This window comes from Empidonax traillii, unplaced genomic scaffold (genome assembly GCF_003031625.1).
Source record: "Empidonax traillii isolate 1590-97213 ecotype Southwest subspecies unplaced genomic scaffold, ASM303162v1 scaffold33:size3420811, whole genome shotgun sequence".
Lineage (NCBI taxonomy): Eukaryota > Metazoa > Chordata > Aves > Passeriformes > Tyrannidae > Empidonax > Empidonax traillii.
In genome coordinates, this window is record NW_020955226.1 from 2,915,171 (window position 1) to 2,937,701 (window position 22,531).

General features: G+C 44.5%; 1 protein-coding gene across 1 annotated transcript; it reads left to right on the top strand.

Moving 5' to 3' along the window:
* Positions 1-12,341: 12,341 nt before the first annotated feature.
* SP5 (Sp5 transcription factor) lies at positions 12,342-14,571 on the top strand. Its single transcript, XM_027911607.1, has 2 exons — positions 12,342-12,871; positions 13,403-14,571. The coding sequence occupies exons 1-2, from the start codon at positions 12,821-12,823 to the stop codon at positions 14,453-14,455; spliced, it is 1,104 nt and encodes a 367-aa protein (XP_027767408.1). The 5' UTR covers positions 12,342-12,820; the 3' UTR covers positions 14,456-14,571.
* Positions 14,572-22,531: the final 7,960 nt, after the last annotated feature.

Below are 22,531 nucleotides of genomic sequence, written 5' to 3' on the forward strand. Positions count from 1 at the left end.
GTGGGAGCTAAACAGAAAGAAGCATGAACATGATTAAATGTAGAGCAGCAAAATGTTTTTTACTGAAACAAAAAACGATTTCATATTAGAAAGAGGAAGGAAAAAAGGTGGGAATTATTCAAATCAAAAAATTTATACTACTTGCCAATGTGTTGGTGCGTGTCTGCTTGTGTGTGCCTTTCAGGCCCTCTACTGAATCACAAAGCCCTACCAATTTTGCTTTTATAGCAGCTAATGGGCATTCTTCTGTGGCTCAAGTGTTGGTGGGGAACTTGTGATCTTAAACAAAATTGTTAAGCCCTGTTTCTGAGGCCCCATTGGTAAAATTCAGCTGCCAGCTGTGTTGTCTTTGCTGAGATTGCTAGGGATGGCTACCTTTGTTGTTGAGCTTAGATCTGCTGTTTTTTCACTTAAGTTGGAAATTCCCGACGATTTTTAGAGTATATATGCAAATTATGGAGAAAATAGGAGGTAACGTGCAAAAAGGACAACACTCTGGACTCCATGTGCAGCAGTACAAGTCGAGAAGGTGAGCACACCTGTCACTAAGCCACTTGGTTAAAGGTGTTTGAAAGAGTTTTCTCTATTCAAAACTCGTTATAACTCAGTACAGTGTTTTCAGAAAGAAATTCCAGTCATTGCTCTATTTATAGTTTATGGGGTTTTAATTATTTTTTTAATTTGCAGGTGGAAGTTCTGAGAATATAAGTATTTCTTTGCTTTGATTCTAAGAGAAGTACACTTGGTACTTGGAAATGCTGCTGACAAGCTAAAATTACAGTGATAAAACTTTCAAAGGAAAAGTAGCGTTTATGACAGGTATTGATTCGATTGAGTTAAAGTCTACTTTTCTTTCTTTTAAGGTATTTTTGAGCTATGGACAGCACTCTGAGGACTATTAGAGAATGTTCAGTATTTCCTACTGAAATTTCTGTTACCATTTCTTCTGCTCAGTCATAACATGCAGGAAACATCACTGTCATCCTGCTTTCACAGGAAGGGAGAAGTGAAAATCAAGGTGGTCATGGTTTTTCTCTCTGTCTTCTTTTGTGTCAAAAAGAATTAGAGGTGGGTTCTTCATTGTCTCTGCCACAGTGCAGTGACAAGGTGCCAACTTCGCTGCTTCTTCCAACTGCTGCACAGAACCAAACAGAGAGCACATAATTTGTTATTTCAGAGAGAGCAAAGCTTTCCTGTTTTACCCTGTGGCTTCCCACAGGGCTAGTCTCTGTTGTATCCAATTTCTGGGTGACACTTGGAAGAGGAATTTTAAAAGATGGACGTGAAGAGAGAAGTATTAATGGCCTTTGATAAGGGACTTAGGAGCAATGGAGTAGAAAACTTCTATGAGAGAGACTTAGAAGAAAAGAGGGCAAGCTACTTGAGAGAGGGGAGAAATGACATGTACCATTAGGTTTCATGGTAGAGGCAACCTTTAATAAATTTTGAAGATTATCCTCATCATGCACTAAAATAAAGCATTACATCATCTTGCAGAGTGTCTTAAGATGCATGCAACACCTATGGTAGAAAACCACTTTAAGATGCTTTGGAAGCTGCTTGAAAAGGCAAGTGGTATAGTTACTGTGACTACAAGGTTTGTTTAGAACACAAAATTACATTTGTTTTCTAAACCTGCAGTACTTCATTAGTATCAGGTTTTTAAACCATTAAACCCACTATATTATATCTTACTATAAGCTTTGGAAAAAATCTTTCCTGTCATAAGTTTACAGAAAAGACCAACACAAGAATAGGGGGAAAAAGAAGTCTGGAATTAATAATTTTCAAAAATAGTAGTTGTTCAGTATGCTAGAAATTTAGCAGTTTTAACTCCAGAAAGTTAACCTACTGAGCTGGTAATAAAAGTCATAGGTACATGATAAATAGTATATTTAATTAGCAAATACTTCTCCAAACATCCCTCTATAAATATACTACTAGATGACTCGATGTAAATAGTTTTGCTGTGATTTATCCTTCATATTTATAAGCATATTGAAGCAAAAACAGTGGTAATCCTTCATCTGATGAGGTTGTTTTCTTCAGTATGAATGATGTAGTCTAAAAAAAAACTTATTTTTTGCTTTTACTGGGGTTCATTACATTGCAAGAAATTATTTGCTTTTTTAAACAAACTGCACAGAGGTGGATATCTCTAACATACATTTATGTTTTCACCTTCAAAATAAGCAGACCAAGAGATATCAGAAAAATACTAAGAGATCAAAATATATCGCTTTGATTTTTCCAGCTCAATCCTGTAAGAACCCGTGCTTCTCTCAAATATCTAAATATAGATACTGTTATTTTCTCCGTGTGTAAAGATCTCAGATGTTTACAGCCCATTTACAATGAAAGACATAATCTATCTGCTCAGCCAGACTAAATCCAAGTACTTTCATTAAAATCACACCGATTTTGGTTTTGACAAAATAATTCATCAATAGCTGGAAAATCATATTTAACAATAGCTCACATACACTCTGGAGAGGCAGGAATACGAGTTGCTTCTGCATATCCTATGAGTGTTCATTTAGCTCTTTGTGTATCAATGTATATTGGTAAATGACAACAGCAAAACCTGGATTGAAACTTAGGACGTGCAGAAAGGCTGCTGAACAAAGGTTTGATAGAAATAATTTTCCACATCCTCTAAATTGTCCTGAATGGTAAAGAGTAAAAAATATCCCAAACTCTCATTCCCCTTTTGTACTCTTCAGACTCTCACTGTGATGTGAACATGCCAGCTACCTCATAAATAATGCCTGTAAGATTATTAGAGGGAACCAGCCAAACTTGGATCAACAAGAAACTGGTAAAGGAAAAGCGGTGTCTCAAAACTTGGCTCATCCAGCAATATTGTTGTGTGTTTGTGCCTCATATATTTGCAGAGCATCAGATTTGCTATATTTGATTATACACAGTGGTAGAAGAATTCACTGGAAAAGGTTGGTGGAACACTGACTGAGGGGAGGAAAAAACTGGCATAGAGAGGGTCTATTGAGGTGGGGGAAAATTAGCTCTACTAACTGCTGCTGTGTGTGAGGTCAAGGAAACACAGATAGTAGTATTACTTAATTCCTAAAGTTGTGTCAGTACCAAAGCTTGCAGATCTTTCTGCAGGAGAGGTCATCACCGCTGAGAGTGGTTGTTTTGATGATTGGCAAGTGAAGATAGAGCTTGGACAGAATCCTGTAGTGAAGAGTTTGCTAAAGCAGAGAAGGTCTGGGCTGTAAAGGTAAGCAAGTATTTAGTTATTTCTGCTCAGTATGTTCAGTGTTATAGAGGCACGTTTGGTTGTTCACTACAGCCCTCCTAATGTGTATTTTGTCTTTATAACACAAAGGTGTTAGGCTCTAGTTTTTTACTTACCTTATGCCCTAATCACTGTCCACCGGGAAGAGTAGAAATATTGTGATATTGTAGAGTATTGTATTGAGTAGAAATATTGTAATATTTGAGACAAAATTGTTGGCATGTTGGCTTATTGCTCTGTTTGCACAGGCTGCATGTTTGTCTCTACACATTGTCATTACTGCCTTTCTGCCTGTCGAAGGTTGTCTGGCTTTAATCTTTGTCTATCTTTTCCACAGAAAGATCAACATCTGCTCATAATTCAAAGTTCCTAAAAGAATGTTCAAGTGTCAGAAGAGACTGACATGAAACTGGGGGTATAGGAGGAATATATAAAATAGTTTGGATTTTGCAAGTTGAATGAGGTGGAATATTATATTCTGTGGTCCCAAGTCATGTGCCTCTGCTTGTCAGTCTGTCTCCTTGCTCTTCAGTAGGGTTAATAAATGACAGAGGACAATATATGACACTATGACATGACACCGTGGTCCCCTTGTGTTACCTTTGATAAAAATGCAATAATAACCTAGTATTTCTTTATAGAGAAGTTGTGAAGATAAGTGCTTTGAAGATGAGGTGCTCACAGTGACTAAAGCTCCTCCCAATACCCTCACTGCACAGTTTGACCACCTTCTTACTCAGGGCTGTCACAAGATTTTGCTTGTTGATCCAATTTCCATAATTCCCCCCAGCTCAACAGCTGCACTCAGTTACTTAGAAAAATATCCTGAATATCCCTCACACACCTGGCTGCTATATCCTTACATACCCTGTTCCTGGTAAACTTGGCAAGTTGACAGAAGTTTACAAAAAGAAGAAAGGGAAACTGAAAAATAATTGCTTTACTGGTTGGTGGCAGAAGAGAACACGGAAGTAGTGGCAAAGTTTCCACCCCTTATCTAGTTTGAATATATATATATGGGTTGAGTGTCAGAGGTGGCTTTATATGGCTCTGTAGACTAAAATGTTACTTTAGCAAAAAAAGAACACGCCACAGAGATGAAAACAGCTTCAATCAGTCACTCAGAGAGAACTGCTATTTATCTTGGTATTCTCATAGTCAGTGACCCCAGCATTGGCATGTGTGATTCCATGCTCATTCTTAGTTTTTCCATTCAGTCTTGGCACTAATGTGGTGCCTGCTCAGAGGTTACCTCTTCTCTCCACTTAGATGGTTAGCCTTTTGCTTCTGACCTCTCCTAAAATGCTGGCTTACATTCAGACATCTGACCAGTGTTAGTTTAGAGTCTGTGTAGCTCTGTTTCCTTTTTCCTACATCCCTCCTCTGCTGCTTTCCAGTTGTTGATGCTTTCTTTACTTGGAGCACTGCAAATAGTTTGTAAATGATAGCGGAGCAGTGTATGCCAAAGGAAAGAACAAAGCTGACTAGACTGCTATTTCTAAGTATTTATAAGAAAATACTGATCAGCTGGAGCTTGTCTGACTGGTAGAGCAACAGTAGAGAGAGGAAGTGATTAGTTTTATGGATAGTGTGATCAAAATCCCTGTGAGGGCTATAAAATAGGGAGCAGCAACTGAATTGATGACTAGTGAGGCATATGGTATCTAAATTACAGCATCTCCCAGGAGGAGGTCATCAGGTAATCAGAAAGCTGAAGCAGAAAATGAACATGAAATTTGAGTGATACAGGGATGCTGTAGTAATATGGAAAACTAGATAAAACTGGAGGTATAACACTTTCTTTTGAGTCTTTGCTGTAGAGTTTAATGGATAAGGCTATGCACATTGCTAGAACTACCTCTAACCTCACTGTGTACATTTCTAAAATTTTAAGAGGGATTTTAAGTACTGTGTTTTCTTGTAAACAGTTTTACTTCTAAGTAGATGAGAACCAGCAGGAGAAATTCATAAATCAACTGATAACTTTATCTCATTAAAGAGAATCATTGGCACTATAGAACAGCTTCTTTCTGAATCACTCCACGTGCCAAGTACACTTAGCTTGCACAGTGATGGAAGTGGAAAAATGGAGCAAAGTGTGAGCCCAGTTCAGTTTTTATGGGCATCTCTTCCCATTCTGTGAGAATCTTGACAGAAAAAGAATGTTATTTTTCAGCCCCATACTCTACTGCATTGCTAAGGATGACAGCCCTTTGTAAAGTTAGTCTGATGATACTGATAAAATTGCATGACTCAGGGTTTTTTTCTCCAGGCTTTCTTATTTTAAGACAAAAAAATTAGAAAATGGTTCTTTGTGGTTTAGTGTGACCTCCTAAGAAGCAGTCAGTGGTTATCAGTAGCAGATTTCTGTGTCACTTGGGCATTGGAGTGCCAGCACTGTAGCATCGTAGGCTTGCTCTTATTTCCAGGCATAAGGATTAGGTAATTTAGACTAATAAATGTCCATTTTATTGCATTATCTGTCCTTTGCCATGGACTGTTCTCTCTTTCATGTGTAATATATGATTCTCTCAGCTCAATGGTAGTAGAATATGGGGGCTTCCTTCATGTAGTAGGAAAATTGGAATGTGAGATTTACTGAGGGAGAGAAGCCAAAAAATGTACCCATTTGAAGATCTTTTTTTTTCCTCCTTCCATCTCAGAGGTTCCAGAAGTGGGAAAAATTATACCATTCATTAGACTGGATCAAGAGTCATTGACGTGCTGACACCCTTGTTTTGGAGGAGAATATCCTTTCTCTTGTCCTGGGTTCTCAAACAGCTGGTCAAGCTGTTTGCCCCTGAGCAATAGGGGCTGACTGAAGAGTGAAGTGAAATGTGATTTATTCCCAGATTAGGGCTGTTTGCTTTGATTTGGCATGGCCAGCTAGCCAGCAGGAGGTACATGCCTCGGCCGGTGCTCCTGAGGTTTCAGCTGAGCTGGTGTAAGTTGTTTAAGTGTTTGGTGAGGAGCAGCCTGGTAATCTGTATACAGAACTGAGGCAAGGAGCTTCTCTTTCCAAGCCTGGAGCAGTTGTGTGTATGGCAGTGGTTGTTCCCTTTGTAAAGAAGGGGAAAGGAGCTGATTCTACTCCGTAAGAGTATGGTGAGAATTACTTCACATTTCTATAGTTCTGTGAGGATAGAAAGCATAATACAAACATTGTATACATTTGAAATAATTTTATTGATGGTATTTTTATTTTTCAGAATTGGAGGGAGGTGAATTTTTATTTGGGTAGTTCACGTAATTTATATATTTACCTATTTGTGTGTTATTCTGCATCGCTTAAGGCATCAAGTTATGAAATGACACAGAAACATACTGTGCACTGCTTTCCTGAAAAGACTTTTCTGGCAGTCTACAAGAGCTAGGGAGAGATAAGTAATTTCAAAATTGTAATTGAAGATTTCCCCAGTCTTTCATGGGATCCTGGGCCTGTGGTAGCAGCCAAAAAGACTGGCTTTAAAAAAAAAAAACCGCACAACTCTCTTAATTTAGAAATTTCTTTTTTCTAGGTCTCTTTCAAAACTCTCCCCCTGTTGGGGGAGGCTCACCTGTGTCATCGTTGATAGGCACAGAATAGTGCCTTTCACTAATATGTATGTAGAACTGGAACAACCTACCTTAAAGACATTATGTAGAGAGGGTCTTCAGATTATATTTCTTGGTATTAAGACAGTGTCTCTTACCTAACACACCTTCAATGCCAGTCAAGTCCCGTATCTGTGTCCCTGTTTTGACCCTTACAATCCAGCTACCGAGCTTTTTCCTCCTGTCTCTATTTTTTCCCCTGGCTAAGGTGGAGTTGTTGAAGAGTTTGTATAGAGCACTTGCATTTTATAAGAAAGATTATGGATTTTTTATATATACATTCTTGTTCAGTAGTCCTTGAAGAATGTATTATTTCAAAAGTGATTCTTGAAATATTGAAAAATACTGCCACCAGAAAATGCTTAATCTTTTCTGCACCAAAGTGTTCTAAAATTACAGCACGAGTTCATTAAATAACAGGTGTGTTTTTACAGTGTGTGATTAATCCATTCAGCCAAATCGATAGCAATGTGGCAGCCATATGATCATCCAATATTTATGTGTAGATTGAACAATGATCTTTCTGAATAAACTTTCTGCTGTTTCCAGTTCTAACACGGTATAGACACAGACAGCTGTTTAATTTGTCAATAAATATACTAAGCAACTAAAATTAATTATTGTGAGACCCAGTTTTTAGATAATATACTCTCTGCAGTTAGAAGGAGGCAAATAACAATGTAATTACCTTTTCATTCCATATTCAGTAATTGCAATGCAAAAAGAACAAATGGCTATACATATCTGTAGTCATAAAATTAAAGGTTCCCATCCAGTCTTCCTCAAACAAATGCATTCCATCAAAAATACAGAGGCTTTTTTAACCTAATGTGTCCACAAGTGAGAGGACAAGCAGGGTGCACACAGCAGATCCTTCTCAGCTGCTCACCAGAGTCTTGGCTTGCTTTCTGTTTTATAGAAGGCCATTTCTAGCTATTAAAGTTGTGACAAAAATACAGCCATGTATGCCAGAGGCAGAAAGGCGTTTCCACAGAATTTGAAACGATCATTTTGAACTAAAAAGTAACCCAGGCATTCCAAGTGGAGCCAAGAATAACACTTCCTATATTGTTATGATTAAGAGTCTGACTCTTTTTTAGAGTATGGAAGCAAGGGAAGGAAGTATATCCAAAAATGTTCACCACTGTTCCCTAAGACAGGAGGAGGAGTCACAAAGGGCCAGCCAAGGAAGGAGCTGAGGAATACATTAAGATATTTAAACCTTTGACTACAGGCAGTAAAACTTTGTGAGGCATACAATTTGTTCTACTTTTCTTAAAGGGCAGCTCAAGTTTCAGAAGTTTGGGAAATCCTCTGTTAATCTTCATGAAATCCACACCTAGACTGGGAAATGTTGAGGCAAGGCTTTAAATCCTAAATATGCCTCTACATGTGCCAAACTTGTCCAGGGGTTTGTGTTTTTCCTTTATGCACAGAAGAAAGCAGGAGACACCATAGCAGTTTTTAATCTTTCTTTTATTTTCATCTACTGATGTTCAAATTGCACTCTGTGAACTGTTGACTCCTCTTATTGTGCCCGTCATGTTGCCTACTGTAAAAATGTGAATATGCTGAAGTAAATAAAAATAAAATTAATAGCACATAACTTAGAACTGCTGGCAGTGTATCCACACTGGCCTGGAGCTGTATACCTAGGTTATTTACCCTCTGGTGAAACTTCTTGCTGTTGTGGATAGGTGGTTTCTGTTAGTAAGTCTTTAAACCAGATAGAATGAGGGGTTATGTGAAGACACTGCCTTTTGGAGCAAGCTTATTAAAGCCTTTTCAGGTTTAAATTCTGCCACCTCTCAATAGGCAACTTGGCCAGGAGGCTTGGCTAAATGTTAATAGAGCTGTTCATTTAAAAATTATCCTATTTCTGATTCTTTGTCACAATTGCTAAAGAACAGTATTTCAGTGAAGGCAACCAGTCCCCAAGCTGGGGCCAGGCAAGTGGCGAGCCCATCCAGGCTTCCAGGGTTATTCATGGTTATGCTGGAAGATAGAGAGCTGAGGGACTGGGGGGATCACAGGAGGGACAGGGGAGTTTATGGTGGGGGACTGCGAAGGTCTTTGGAGGGACTTTGGATGTCTTGAGAGGACATGGCTGTGGCTGTGTGAGCCATCACTGGGACAGGCTCTGGGGTGGGCTCCAGGATGAGGTGCTTGGAGCGCAGGAGGCAGAGGCCCAGCAGAAACCATGGAAGTGACCGCTGGCACACAAGTAGCTGTTATTCCCAAGTCTTTTTTTCTCTGCTACCTGCATTCAAACCAAGGTCCACAGAGCCCTGCATGGTGGTACAGCCACTCCGGGATACCTGAACTTGAAAAATCTTGATTCTAATGACACCTGTTTATGAAAATGGTGATGGTGACTCATGGTTTATAATCCATTGTGTATCAGTTGACAGTAGCCACGCAGCCTAGCACAGCCTGAGCCCCTTTGGCCCTGGGGGAGAAAGGGGTCTCGCCATAGCAGGCAGGGACCCGTAGAGGCAGCGGGGCTATGGGAGTCGGGCCCTTTGCGCCTCAGCCCCGTGGCTGGAGCAATTCAGACTCCAGCTCTTCTTGCATCCCGGCCACCTTGCTCCCCGCGGCGCTGCCGCTGCCGCCCCGGCGGGCCAGAGCGCCGCTCCGGGCCCTACAGCCAGTGGGGACCGGCCTCCTTCGGCTACAGGCCAAAGCGGGACTGCAGAGGCGAAATCCCCGCCGGGATGTGCCTGCCAGCTCCGCTCTCTGAGCCGCCCCTGGCCCGGCTGCGCCGCCGGGAGCACCCCCCACCCACCGCCGGCGCTGCGCCGCCTCCCGCGCTGCAACTCATCTCTGGTGTCCCTTTGCTTTACAGTAGGATGTAGCAGCAGCCCATTTCTTATGGAAATAGTGCTTTGTGTAACTGAATTGACATTTGGCCTTGATACCTGTATCTCCTGATAACTGAAACAAATTTCTAAAATAAATATTGTACTTTGATCTTCCAGCCCTGCATTTTTAATGACAGCTCTGAACATCACTTCATTAAGAATACATTTCAGGAGACTGAAATGCTCCGAGTTTGAACACTAATTATTTGTACAGAAAATTATGACTGCAACGTTTCATTTTTCAACCCATTGGTTTCTTCCAGAAATTAGAATTTATTCTCGATTTTTAAGTAACGTGCTTTCTTGGATGCAGATTTATGGCATTTGTACTGTGGCATCTGTATAGAAACTTATCCAGCTTTCCACTAACTCTTTTGTAACATGACAAATCGTTTTGGTTCACCGAGGTATCTCGGGAAATAATGTACTTTAAAGACTTAGGGGAACCTCGGGGTGTTCAGTGTCTCCTGAGCTACCTACCTACTCTCATTTCGTTTAGAAACATTGTTCAGAGTATTCTCCTGGCAGTTATTAGGTAAAACGAATTAACAAAAATCGAGGTAGGAGTTAAATCGGGCATCTCGCAGGACTTCGAGGTTGGCATAAGTTTGGGGATACAGAAGTTTAGGGACAACGCAAGTGCGAGCGCCGCCGTTTCGCTTGTCCGGCGGGTTATTCCTCCAGAGAGCAGAGGTGCGGGTCGGGCTCTCCGGCTGTCCTGGCTGCAGCTCAGACGGGAAGGGACAGTGAGTGCGCTCCTGTCCCGGTGCGACTTTGGTGGCGGGGCAGGAGCTTGGCCAGTGAGCCCGGGGCACCCGACGGCTGCGGACGGGGGTCGGGGCTGTGCCTGTGAGCGCTGCTGGCCGGGCTCGCTGCGGTTCCCCGTTCCCCGCCATGTCCCGTGTGGACACGGTGCAGCCCCCGGAGGGTCGCGCACCGGTGGTGCTGGGAGGTGTTCGTTTGCGGCGGGTGGAGGTGCTGGACCCTGTGAGCCCTGCACCCTCGCAGGGAGAAGGGAGACCCTGCCGGGCCGCAAGGTCCTGCAGCAGCGGCGAGCCCAGCCTCGATGCGTTAGTGCGTGGTAAAAGCGCTGAGTGTGGGGCCCTTGTCTCCCTGTTGCCGACCTGGTGAAGCGGTCACCTGGCAAATCGGAAGAGCCTGATGAGGCTGCAGCGTAGGGGATCAGTGTTACACGGGGTCGAGCTTTTACTTCTCCCCAGCACTCAATATGGAGCCGTGGGAGAGGACTTGGCACTTTAATCCCTTCAAAGAAACCGATCTAATTCAAGCCCTACAACTCTTGAAAGTCTTTGAGCGGACGGTGATTGTTTCCACAGGAAAGGCAGATAAAGATCTCTGTGTGCTGGCGTTTAAAGAGACTTCAGTGGCGGTGCGAATACAATTGAACCCAGCGACTGCGGGGAGGATCGAGTTACCTGTGCAAACAGCTCCGAAGGACCAGAGCCAGCCGGCATCTGCCCGGAACGACACCCCCACCCTCTCAGGACGAAGCTGAATGTCCTCGTTTGGTACTTGACTAAGCAGGCCGGCGTTTGGGTTGGCCTCGGAGCAGATGGGGAAGCGGCGAGGAGAGGAGCGCGTTTCCAGGGCCCCCGGCGGAGCGCGGAGCTGAGCGAGCCCGCGGAGGAGCGCGGGGCCCCGCTTGCCCCTCGCGGGGCGGCACAGTGCGAGGGGTCCCGCCAGCTCTGCGGCCCACTGAGCGCAGCAGCCAGCGGTGGCGGCAAGCTGCGACCCAGATGTGCCTGGTGCTGGTTAGAGGGTCAATAGCCTCCTCACACATGGTCGAACGCAAGGAAGGTTAGATCCTTCATACACACACGCATAGACACGTATGGACAGAGGCCGAAAGGTGCAGGGTGAGGAAGTAGATTGCTTGGGGCCGAGTTAGGCTTTGAGGCAGGAGGTGGGAGTGCAAGTAAGGCTGAGACCAGGCACCATCGTCCGTGTTCCCGAGGAGCCCCCCGACCCGCGCAGGCCAGCTCGGCAGCCCCGCCAGCACAGACTCCGGTCTTCATTTAAAGGAACTACGTCTTTCATACCGGGCTGCCGCTAGGGAAGAGGAAACTTTTCGGTTTCCCGGCTGCCCGGTTCGTCGGTGTCTGCGGGAGCGCCTGCAGCCGGTGGCAGCCCGCCGCTCCTCCCCGGGCCCGGCTGGGCGCCTGCCCTGGCCCCGCGCCAGGCGGGGGCTCCCGGTAACAAGGGGGCAGTGCTGGCTGAGCGAAGCGAAACATACCCCGCTACCAGAGAAGAAAATGCGCGGTTATTTGCGGAGTCATATCGAGGGCATATCCCTCAGCCTCGGGGGAAGGGCGGGTGGAGGGAGGGAGCGGGGAGGAACCACCGACAATTACTCCAGGGAAGTTTTACGGCTGGGATCGACCAGCCCCGATCAGGTGAACTCGATGTGCTCTGTTACTTTGGGTCATTAAACACTATCAGAGGGATCTGGAGGCAGATTTCTAGAGCGATAACAAAGACACGTTGTCACTTTAGGGCTCTGCCACAAATCCTTAATTGCCCAAAAAAAAAAAAAAAAAAAAGGAGGGGGGAATCCAGTGTCTTGCACATCCAAGGCGAGGGTCTCTAGGCGGTAAGGGGTCCTTTGATCAAGAAAATCCAATTATTTGTGTATATACATTTCCCACATAGTGATTACTTCATTAATTGTCCCGCCTTTATCTCCTCCCTTCCCATCCCCCCTAATAATCAGTTCTTTTATCCAGACCAACAAACACACCATAGGAGCTTTGTGGATTCAAAGGATTTGCTTTCGCTTCTGAAAGAGCCGCTATTCTTTGATGATTGGGTAGCGGCAAACTTCAAAGCCATAAATCTTCCCTCTGACTGGTTGGCGGCCCAGCAAAGTCCTTATCAAATTCTTGGAGGTGATCCTGGCGCAGTCAGACAGTCCGCGGAGATCGCGCAGCGCGGGGGGGTGGGACGCGCACGGAGGCGAAGAGATCAGAAGAAACGGGAGAGAAGAGGGGGAGAGAGAAGGAAACTGGGCAGCTTCTCATCTTCCCCTCGGCGTCCTCATGCCTCGGCAGTGCCCCGTCGCCTTCCCCTCGCCCCGGGCGCAGTAGCCATGGCCGCGGTGGCTGTCCTCCGGAACGACTCCCTCCAGGCTTTCCTCCAGGTCAGTACCCGCCCCGCGGCCGGTGCGGCTCGCACGGCGCCGTGTCCCGCTTTTGTGACCCGCGTTGCGCGGGGGCAGCCGGCGGCAGCGGCCCCCCTCCTGGGGCTTCACCCCGCGGGCGGCCCGAAGAGGTAGGTGGCGACCCCCGCGGGAGTGAGGAGGCCGGGCTCGGGCTCCTCGGGCCGGCAACTTCCCTCCCCCGCCAGCAGCCCGGCAGTAACTCTGGACAGTGCGCCGGGGGAAGGAGGGTGAGGGGCACGGGGACTGGCCCCTGCCCACAGCATCCGCTTCTCCTGCCCAGGAGCGGTGGCGGAGCCGGCTGCACGGGTCGCGGGGCGGGGCGGGGGAGCCGGCCCTGTCCTGCCCTCTGGGCGCGCGTTGTTTTCCGAAAGTTTGCCGGCCGTGCGGGAGCGGCGGGGCGAGCCCGGCCGCGCACGGGAAGCAGCGCGGGAAGTTTCCCGTCTGTCGGAGGTGGCGGGCGGCGAGTAACGCGCTCTCTTCTCTCTTTCCCTCCCTCCCGTTCCTGTGCAGGACCGCACCCCCAGCGCCTCCCCAGACTTGGCCAAGCACTCGCCCCTGGCTCTTCTGGCCGCTACCTGTAGCCGGATCGGACAGCCAGGCGCACCGCCCTCGGATTTCCTGCCGGTCTCCTACGACCCGACGCTGGGATCCCCCTCCAGGATCTTCCATCCGTGGAGCGGCGAGATGCCGGCGCACTCCCCGGGGGGGCTTCCGCCGCCGCACCCCAGCCTGGGACTGACCCCTCAGAAGAACCACCTGCAGCCCTCCTTTGGGGGGTCGCACGAACTGCCCCTCACCCCCCCGGCGGACCCGTCCTACCCTTACGAGTTCTCCCCCGTCAAGATGCTGCCCTCCTCCATGGCCGCCCTGCCGTCCAGCTGCCCGCCCGCCTACGTCCCCTACGCCGCTCAGGCCGCCCTACCGCCCGGGTACTCCAACCTCCTGCCGCCCGCTCAGCCCTGCCGGCAGCTGTCGCCCAACCCGCCGCCCGAGGACATCCCCTGGTGGAGCATCCAGCAGGCCGGTGCCCCGGGCGGCTGCGGCCACCGCTTCCCCGCGGCCGCGGCGCTGCCGCGGAGCCTGGTGCTGGGGCACTCGGACTTCGCCCAGTACCAGACGCAGATCGCCGCCCTCCTGCAGACCAAGTCTCCCCTGGCGGCCACGGCCAGGAGGTGCCGCCGCTGCCGCTGCCCCAACTGCCAGTCGGCCGCGGGCAGCGCCCCGGAGGCGGAGCCGGGCAAGAAGAAGCAGCACATCTGCCACATCCCCGGCTGCGGAAAGGTGTACGGCAAGACCTCGCATCTGAAGGCGCACCTGCGCTGGCACACGGGCGAGCGGCCCTTCGTCTGCAACTGGCTCTTCTGCGGGAAGAGCTTCACCCGCTCCGACGAGCTGCAGCGGCACCTGCGGACTCACACGGGCGAGAAGCGCTTCGTCTGCCCCGAGTGCGGGAAGCGCTTCATGCGCAGCGACCACCTGGCCAAGCACGTCAAGACCCATCAGAACAAGAAGCTGAAGGCGGCGGCGGACAGCGTCAAGCGGGAGGACAGCCGCGACCTGTGACCGCCGGCATCAGCCCGGGACCGCCGGCGGCCGCCGCCCCTGAGGGCCGAGCCGAGCGGCGGCGGTACCCGGGCTGGGGGTGCTCCGCCACCGGGGGTGGGGCGGCGGCGGCGGGGAGGGCGACTGGTTCTCGGACTCTTCTCGGGCCCGGCGAGCAGGACCTCGGCTGCGGGCGACCTCCGCGGACCCTCAGGCCCGGGATTGGCCGCTCGTAGGGTCCCGGCTCTGTCCCGGGACAGGTGCCCGGCTCCCCCGGAGTGCGGCTGAGCAGAGGCTGCGGGTGCTGGGGCGAGAGCAGGGCCAGCCTGGCCCAGCCGCGGGGGTCGAGGCTTAGGGGCACCCAGGGGTGAGGTGGCAGTGTCGGTGTGGCCCCGCCAGGGCCCGGCCCTCAGTGCTTTCAGGGTAAAAGACTGAAGTTTTGTGTACAGGTTATTTAATAGTTACGTTTGAATACACGTGTTCCTTTCCGTCCTCGGCCCTGCGCGGGGACCAGCATGAGATGTTTCTGTAAAGCGACCCGCGACCGCAGCGTGAAATAAACACGTTCACATCGGGGTCAGCAGGGACGGTCCCGCCGCGTCGGTCTCGTTTGATCCTCCCCCAGGCCCCTTCCCACCATTTCCCGCTGGGGCGGCTGATCGGCTCCGGCTCCATCGTGGCGGCCTAGCCGAGCCCAGCGCACTGGGACCTGAGAGCTGCTCGTGGTAAACACCTTTGAAAATCCCCATAGCTGCTTCAGACCGGCCTGCCTGTTGGCTTTGGTTGGTGGGTTTGGGTTTTTTTGGTTTTTTTTTTTGGTTATTTTTTTTTAAATTATTGTCACTATTTTGTTTCCTACGCATGAAGCTTAAAGAGAGAAGAAAGAAATGCCTGGTGGGTGTGAATATACAGGTCATGTTCTACAGACTGACAGAGGTGGGCAGCAGTCAGTGTCAGTGCACATCGTGTGCATTGCGGCCTCTTCTTAGAGATGTCTAGGCCACAGGGCCAGTCACAAGCAGCCATTCCTGTCCTGAAGTAGTCTGTGGCACAGCATAGCCAAAAATGTTAACTTTCCCTAAAAATGCAGAATATAAGGGTGAGATATTTGTTATCCTGCTAATAGGATGAAGTGGCAGTGACTGTCTTGCAGAGGGGCAGAAACTTGGCCCAAAACTGTTTATAAGTGCCTGTTAGATGGTGACAGCGTTTAGGATTCCTTCTCTCTCTCTGGGCATCACGTAAGTATGAGTTTAGGCATATTTCTTTTACAATAATGACCTTTTTTACTGCAAGGAGTTCCCTATTTATTTTTTTTAACTGAAATCTGTATAGCCAAACAAATGAGCAACCTGATCATTAATTTGCTAAACTTTGCATTTTAACAGAAAATACGTTATTTGCTTGTCATATTTTTACAAAGTCGGCTTAATTTTCTGATTACCTAATGACACAGTGAAGTAAAAAGTGCCTTTGAAACTTCACCAGGACTAATCTGGAACCGTTCAGCTTCAGGTGAGATCCTCTGGTGGCAATTGTCAAACAAGTTTTGGCACAACCCTACTGATAGAGATACCCTTAGCCATGGATTTCTGAATCAAGAAAAAACACAGCTTGATAAATGTTTGTGATGACAGGATGTGTAAAACTGATGAGTTTGTATGTATGTCAGATACTGCCAAGAATATATTCTCTCAGGGAATAATGAGATGAGACAATACAAAGAAACCCCTCATATCTGAAATAATGAGAAGCTAATGGACAGTTACCGTGGTACAGCTCCTTAACAATATTTTAATGTTTATGGTTTTAAATTAATTTCCCACACCATATTCTTAGGGTCAACTTACTAAATTAAGAACCAAGCAATTACCTTCTTTACTATTGAAGAATCTTCTATAATCTGTCCTTTATAGAAAACCTTGTGAGAAATATGTTTAGCTTCATTAGTTAGCATTCCTTTGCCAAAGATTTAGGCTCTAGAAGTGTGTTGTTGAGGGATATTACGTAGAAGATACCTTTAGTGTTCCAGATTAAGTGACAGCAAGGCAGGAAATAACTAATGGAACTGATCCAAAAGTCCTTAGTCCAAAAAGTCCTTGAGACAAAAGCACATTCCATTTGCAACTGATGTAGGATTTAAATATTTCATCAAGAATAACTATGTTTCTGCTTTTTAAAATGTTTCATGGCATACAGTGGCAACCTGCTTCCTTTCTTTGATATTAAGTTACATTAAGACTGTAGAGTTGGAGAATTTAGGACTTCTTTAAATGAGAGTTTTTTTCACTAAATAGTTGTTCAGTTCTCTGTTTGGATTGGAACTACTTAAAATGGACAGTAGTGGAAAGAACCTTTGTTGGTGGCAGTACAGAAGAAATAACAGAGTAGGAAAGGTGTCTTACAGGATAGAATAATTGCCACATGGTAATGCCCTTTCACTGCTAAGTGCCAAGATCAAGATGAAGTACTAGCTGAGCTGAAGCAATGTATTCAATGATTTAGCCTGACTAAGAACTAGAGAACTGCTCCTCTTAGAGCAGGTGTAAGTAGCAGAAAATAGCCTGGTAATTGTAGATGTGATGGTTTCTAAGCTGGACTGTTATGGAAAGATTTTTCTCCAGTTGGAAGACAGACTGATTTTACCCAGCATATAAGTTGTCTGGTCTAGCCAGGCTATTTTAGGTTCTTATTCATTTTGCAAGACACAACTTGTACTGAAATCCTGAAAGTTTTACTACTCGAGTATAAGCCTGCAAGTAATTGGGGTTTCAAGCAGAAGACCATCACCCAGGCAGTGCCAGCACCGTGTCAAGGGGGTGGTGGTATCTGATTTAAAAAAAAAAAAAAAAAAAAAGGCAGTGGCATTGTTGTAGCCTATGCACCTTGTATATCTGTGTAATGACCAAATTATAGCATGAAAGTGCTGAAAGTGCACAGGTTAAAAATACATATGGTCAAAATTAGTTAAAAACCTGTCATGAGAGATGCATTAAGTGAAAGCCCATAGTGTCAAATACTAATGAAAGTCTTAATCTGTGAGAATAGCACACACCAAAAAAAAAGGCAGAAAATTAGGGGCTTAGGACACGAGATAAGTAAAAGTTTAGAATATAAAAAAATACTTAAGGAAATATTATTTCTCCATAAAGCTTTTAAATAGTTCATTGGAAAAAGAGGGTATATCCATCATAGCTGTTTCATATTCATCTGTAATAGCTAACTCCTATGATAGCTTTTCAATTGAAATCATTAAACCTTTTTAGTAGTATGGCATTTAAATATACATGTGACCTTTCAGATGTATGGGTAGAGCATTACAAAAATATATTGCTTACATCTCAAGAATTTATTTCTAGTTGGCAAATTACACTCTATAATAAAATTAACTTTTAATTTTGCATTCACAAAATATATTTTTTACTTTTAGCTGTTTCCAATCAACAAGAACAGCTGTTCATTTTATAAAATTAAATGATTAATATTCTTAGTTATAAATTTTGAGTACATATGCTGTTCAAGGTCAATTCATTTCCTAATTTTAAAACTTAAATGTCATTGGTATAATAGATGTATCATATAAACTAATTCATCTTGTGGTTAATTCATATTAATTAATCTCAACCAAAAAATGGGATATGCTTAAAAATCTAGAGATTTGGCCTGTTTTCTGTGTTGGAGAGACTGGACAAACTTCTAAGCAGAGAACATTTTAAAAAAAAAACTACCAACATTGTTTTTCATATAGTTTTGGGGTTTTTAATGTGTTGTTAATCAAATTATTTTCAGTTAAGGGCCAAATAGAATAATACTTTCACCTGAGAGAAGGTTGCAGAATTCACCTTTTGATCCTGACTGACCAGATTTTCGTTGCAATAATCCAACAGATTTATACAGTTATGTTTTCCATCTCCCCAACTGCCATTATAGAAAAGGTAAGATAATTTTTTTTAAAAACTCTGTTGGGAGATGTCCTTCCTAAAACCATCACTGTGTAATTTTTTCTCCCATACTAGGTTATAGATGTAATTTTTGAAAGAAATCTTTAATCTATTATTTGCAGATTTTGAGAGACTGCATTTTAAAGTAACTACAACTTAACTATTTCAGTTTGTAAATTCTGTTACCTAATATTAGTCTTGAATACTGAAGAAATAGGGAATATAAAATGCTCATGTCTTGAAATTCTTAGATGAAAGGTACATTTTACTGTTCAGTGATATTCAATGACTTTAACAGACTACTCAGAAGTTCATAAATAGGGAAAATGTGTATCTCTCTGCAAGTAGTTGCACAATTATCAAGGCACTTTTAAATATTTTTAATATTCTCATAGTGAGTGGTAAGAAAAAAAAGTATCATTCCCAGCTTCTTTTTTTTTCTCTCAATTGTAGTTTTTACAGTTATTTCTCACGCTTTTTATGAGAGTCTTGTGAATCCTGGGGTAAAGATGTGGGGTCTGCTGTTCTGGCACCTGATAGAGTCAGCTCAACGACCTTTTTAAAAATACTTACCAAACAAGATCCATAAATTTTTGAGACTACTGGGTTTTCCTCCAAAGGGATTGCTTTGCAGGTACCTTCAATAACATTGCATTTAAATATTGTCCAAGCCACTGAGGACCTGGAAGTGTTCAACAACCAGCAAGGCTCACTCTTATCAGGTAAGTGTTAATGTGCAGCGTAGAGAAGAAGGATCCAAGGCCCTTGAGTGATTGAAGGGATAGTCTTGACCAGAGAAAATCAGCAGATGTGTGTGTAATTCAAGGGTCTTTTAAATAAGTTTATGGGTTTTATTCTCTGCTAATATTTACTCCCAGTTGATTTGAAGTCACTCAGCTGTTTCATTATGGGTAATGAAAACCAGAGAAAACATGTATATTGACCCTGTGACTGTGACATGTCAGTGAGAGATTATTGGTAGTGAGATTTGACCTTTACCTTGGAGGCCATCGATGCTGTTTTACTTCTCATCATCTCTTAATTTCTTTTGTGTTATGCATTTACTTAAGCCCACACAAAATCCCATCATGTCCCTGACCCAGATCTGGTGATTACATCACTGCTTAGCCCAACGTGAGGCTGTGTACAGAGGCTGTGAGCTCGCTGAGCAGGGTTTTGGATATCCACTTAAGGGCATGCAGACAGGAGGTCTCCATCTTCTCTGCAGGTGACTATGAGGTGCATCCTGTGCTGCAATGTATTGAAGTCAGTGGCCAGGACCTCCTGAAGGAGTGGCAAGTTCGTACTGCAGTGTGAACTAAGTCACTATTCTCTGAACAATTTGAGTGCAGAGGCCTTGTAAAGAATGTCTGTATATATTCACCTTTCTCCATAAGTGGTAGGTACAATTTACTGTTCAGTGATATTCAATAATTTTAGCTGACCACTCATAATGCATAAATAGGGAAAATTTGTGACATTGTGCATATAACTGCACAATTATCGAGGCACTATTAAATGAGCCTTGTACCAAGGCAGCTCATCTTAGTCTCCCTTCTCGGGAGTATCAGCCATGGGCTTTTTTGGCCATTGATGCCAATACTGAGCAAGTAACACTCTTTAGGCAACATCCTACCTTGCCCTTCCTGTCAACCTGTCCCATCATAAAATGCAATCCCTTTTTATATTTGTAATTTCCTGTTACCACTGAATCATGGACTTTTACTGTGACAGTGACTGAGATGTCCTGAGCTGGGTATTACATCACCATAGCATTTAGTATGGAGGAATGACGAACCATCAGGGGGTAAAATGAAAAATAACTCCCCCTTTTTTTAGAAGATAGTTATACTCAAAATGAAAAATAATATTCAAATGCCTTGAACTGATATTTTTCACAACTTAAAAGTTTGTTTGCAAATACCAATGACACCAGCTTCAATAGTGTGTACCTATGTGTTTCTGCAAAAATAATACATTCTTATTATCTGTAAGTCCCTGTTCTTATAATAGTACTGAGTTGTTTAAACAGCGTTCCAGTATTAATCTGTTTACTACTAAAAAACATTTTTCATTTTCCTTTTTAACATGAACCAGACATCACAGAGCACACTTTCAAAACAGGCTCTAATTATAAAGGAGGTTAAAAGAAATTTTATTGGCCAAAGCCCATATCTTCACTTGGGGTCATATCCCACATGCTTTTTTCAGGGTCAGATGGTGTGCCTGTGATCTCCACATGCAGATCTCCCATCTGTATGGAAAGGAGATGTCAGTCGCATTCCCCCTATTTCATACAGCTCTCCACGAGTCTAGGATCCACATGTGAAGAAGAGAAAGGAAAATGCACACTATCCACTCATCAAAGATTAGACAGGAAAGATAACACAGCTTGAGAATGTCAGGTGGTCTCAGCTATTGTATGTTAATACCAAAGGAGTATGGACATGACTTCATTTCTTCCCCTCATGTCTAAATAATTAGCTTTCCTTCTGAGCAGGAATAGTGGTAGTGCTTTGCTTTTGTTGAATCCTGCAAGAACAGCCAAACACTTGATATCTCCTTACTTTACATGTCATAAAATATTGCTTTGTGCACCTTAGTAGCCCAATATAGGAAGCCCATTCTTTGCAGCATTACCTGACCCTTCAGCAGTGTGGTTCCACTGACTTCTTACTGCTAATTTGCTCTGAAAGGACTGAAAGTGTTTTAAGCAGGCAAAGATTATACTTTTATATTTTCCAAAATATTAGCCAAATCTTCTTATGTGCCTACATGAGGCCTAAGGCTATGTCTGAGCTTCTTAATAAAATGCTTAAATAAATTGTATAACGATGCTGAGAAGCTACTTGCATAGTGCTCAAAGTAATCAAAGCTGTGTTCAGTGCCTGAATAGTTAAGTTACAGAGAGCAGAACCGTGAGCAATCCTGTTAGGGGAAGTAGGTTCTCTGTAATACACTGTCAAACTGCATGTGAACACTGGAACTGTAACTCTGCTACCCCAATGGGATCGTGAATATACAAAGAACAACACTATACATGCTCAGCACATCCTGGCAGTCTACAGGGAAGTGTTTTTTTCTCATCAGAGGAAGGGCTTGTTAAATGTTTTTCCCACAAGGGTGGAAAAAAGAGGTTCATGTATCTGAAGATCATTATGCTTCTGTCAAGCAGGAGGGTGAGGCAGAAGACAAAGCAGTTAGGTAACCTTTCCTTTTCGTGTACCAGCTTTGCTTGCACTCACAACTATCAAGGAAGGAGTCCTTGTTCCCTTCTCTACTTCCTGGATGAAGAGGGGAGACACAATACACAAGATTCTTTAGAAGTTTTTAGCTGCTTCACTTTCCCCAGTTTCCCTACACAACTCAGGAGAATTTGTGGTACAACCCAAAGTTTTCTGCAGGGTGCTCCAGGATGCAGCTGTTGCATTACCTTCATGGGATTTGCTCTCTCCCCACGTGAAAAATGTTTCCTAAGCTAAATACAGTGATTGCCAAGTGCTGAATTCATTGAGACTTTAGTATGGGAATTACCCTCTAGTTTTACCATTCAATTATTTTTCTCATTAGAACCACAGTTTTAATCTGCTAAGAAATATTAAATATTAAAGAGTCAGTAAAGCAGAATAGTATGTTACATTAAAATTATTCCTCATAGAGTGCCTAAGTACTTTAGAATCTCCTTTGTCTTTTTATTTTATGCATTCATTCATCCTAGACTTAATTTAGAATAGGTGTCAGGTATCAGCTATAATACTGAGATCTAGATTCTGGTGTAGATGTTGGAACATCTGACACTCAGTGAGCGTGTTCAAGAAAGGGGTAGGAGGAGGGTAAGTTTAAGCCTGTTTTTAATAAGCTACAGCAATTAGATGTTTTGAATACTCGGAATGATGTATTAGAATTATACAATTATTTGGTTTGGTTGCTTTTCAATACACTCGAGAACCATCTCCTAATTAAGATACACATATTATCAAAGATGAAAAACTTAGATGATGGTAAAAACAATTAGAATGATGATGTAGGCTTAGATTCCCCACGGTTCTTGTACAGATCTGCTAGACAGTGTAGAGTATGGGCACGTGGAATTTATTTTCTCTGCACAAGGTCCAGACACATCTGCAGGATTTGTGTGCTCTACAGGGACATGAGC

What these genes read in the sequence shown, in the direction of transcription:
- SP5 (XM_027911607.1), top strand. Translation starts at nt 12,821, where the DNA reads ATGGCCGCGGTGGCTGTCCTCCGGAACGACTCCCTCCAGGCTTTCCTC. An exon ending in CCCTCCAGGCTTTCCTCCAG is followed by an intron (nt 12,872 to 13,402) that starts GTCAGTACCCGC and finishes GTTCCTGTGCAG; the next exon opens with GACCGCACCCCCAGCGCCTC.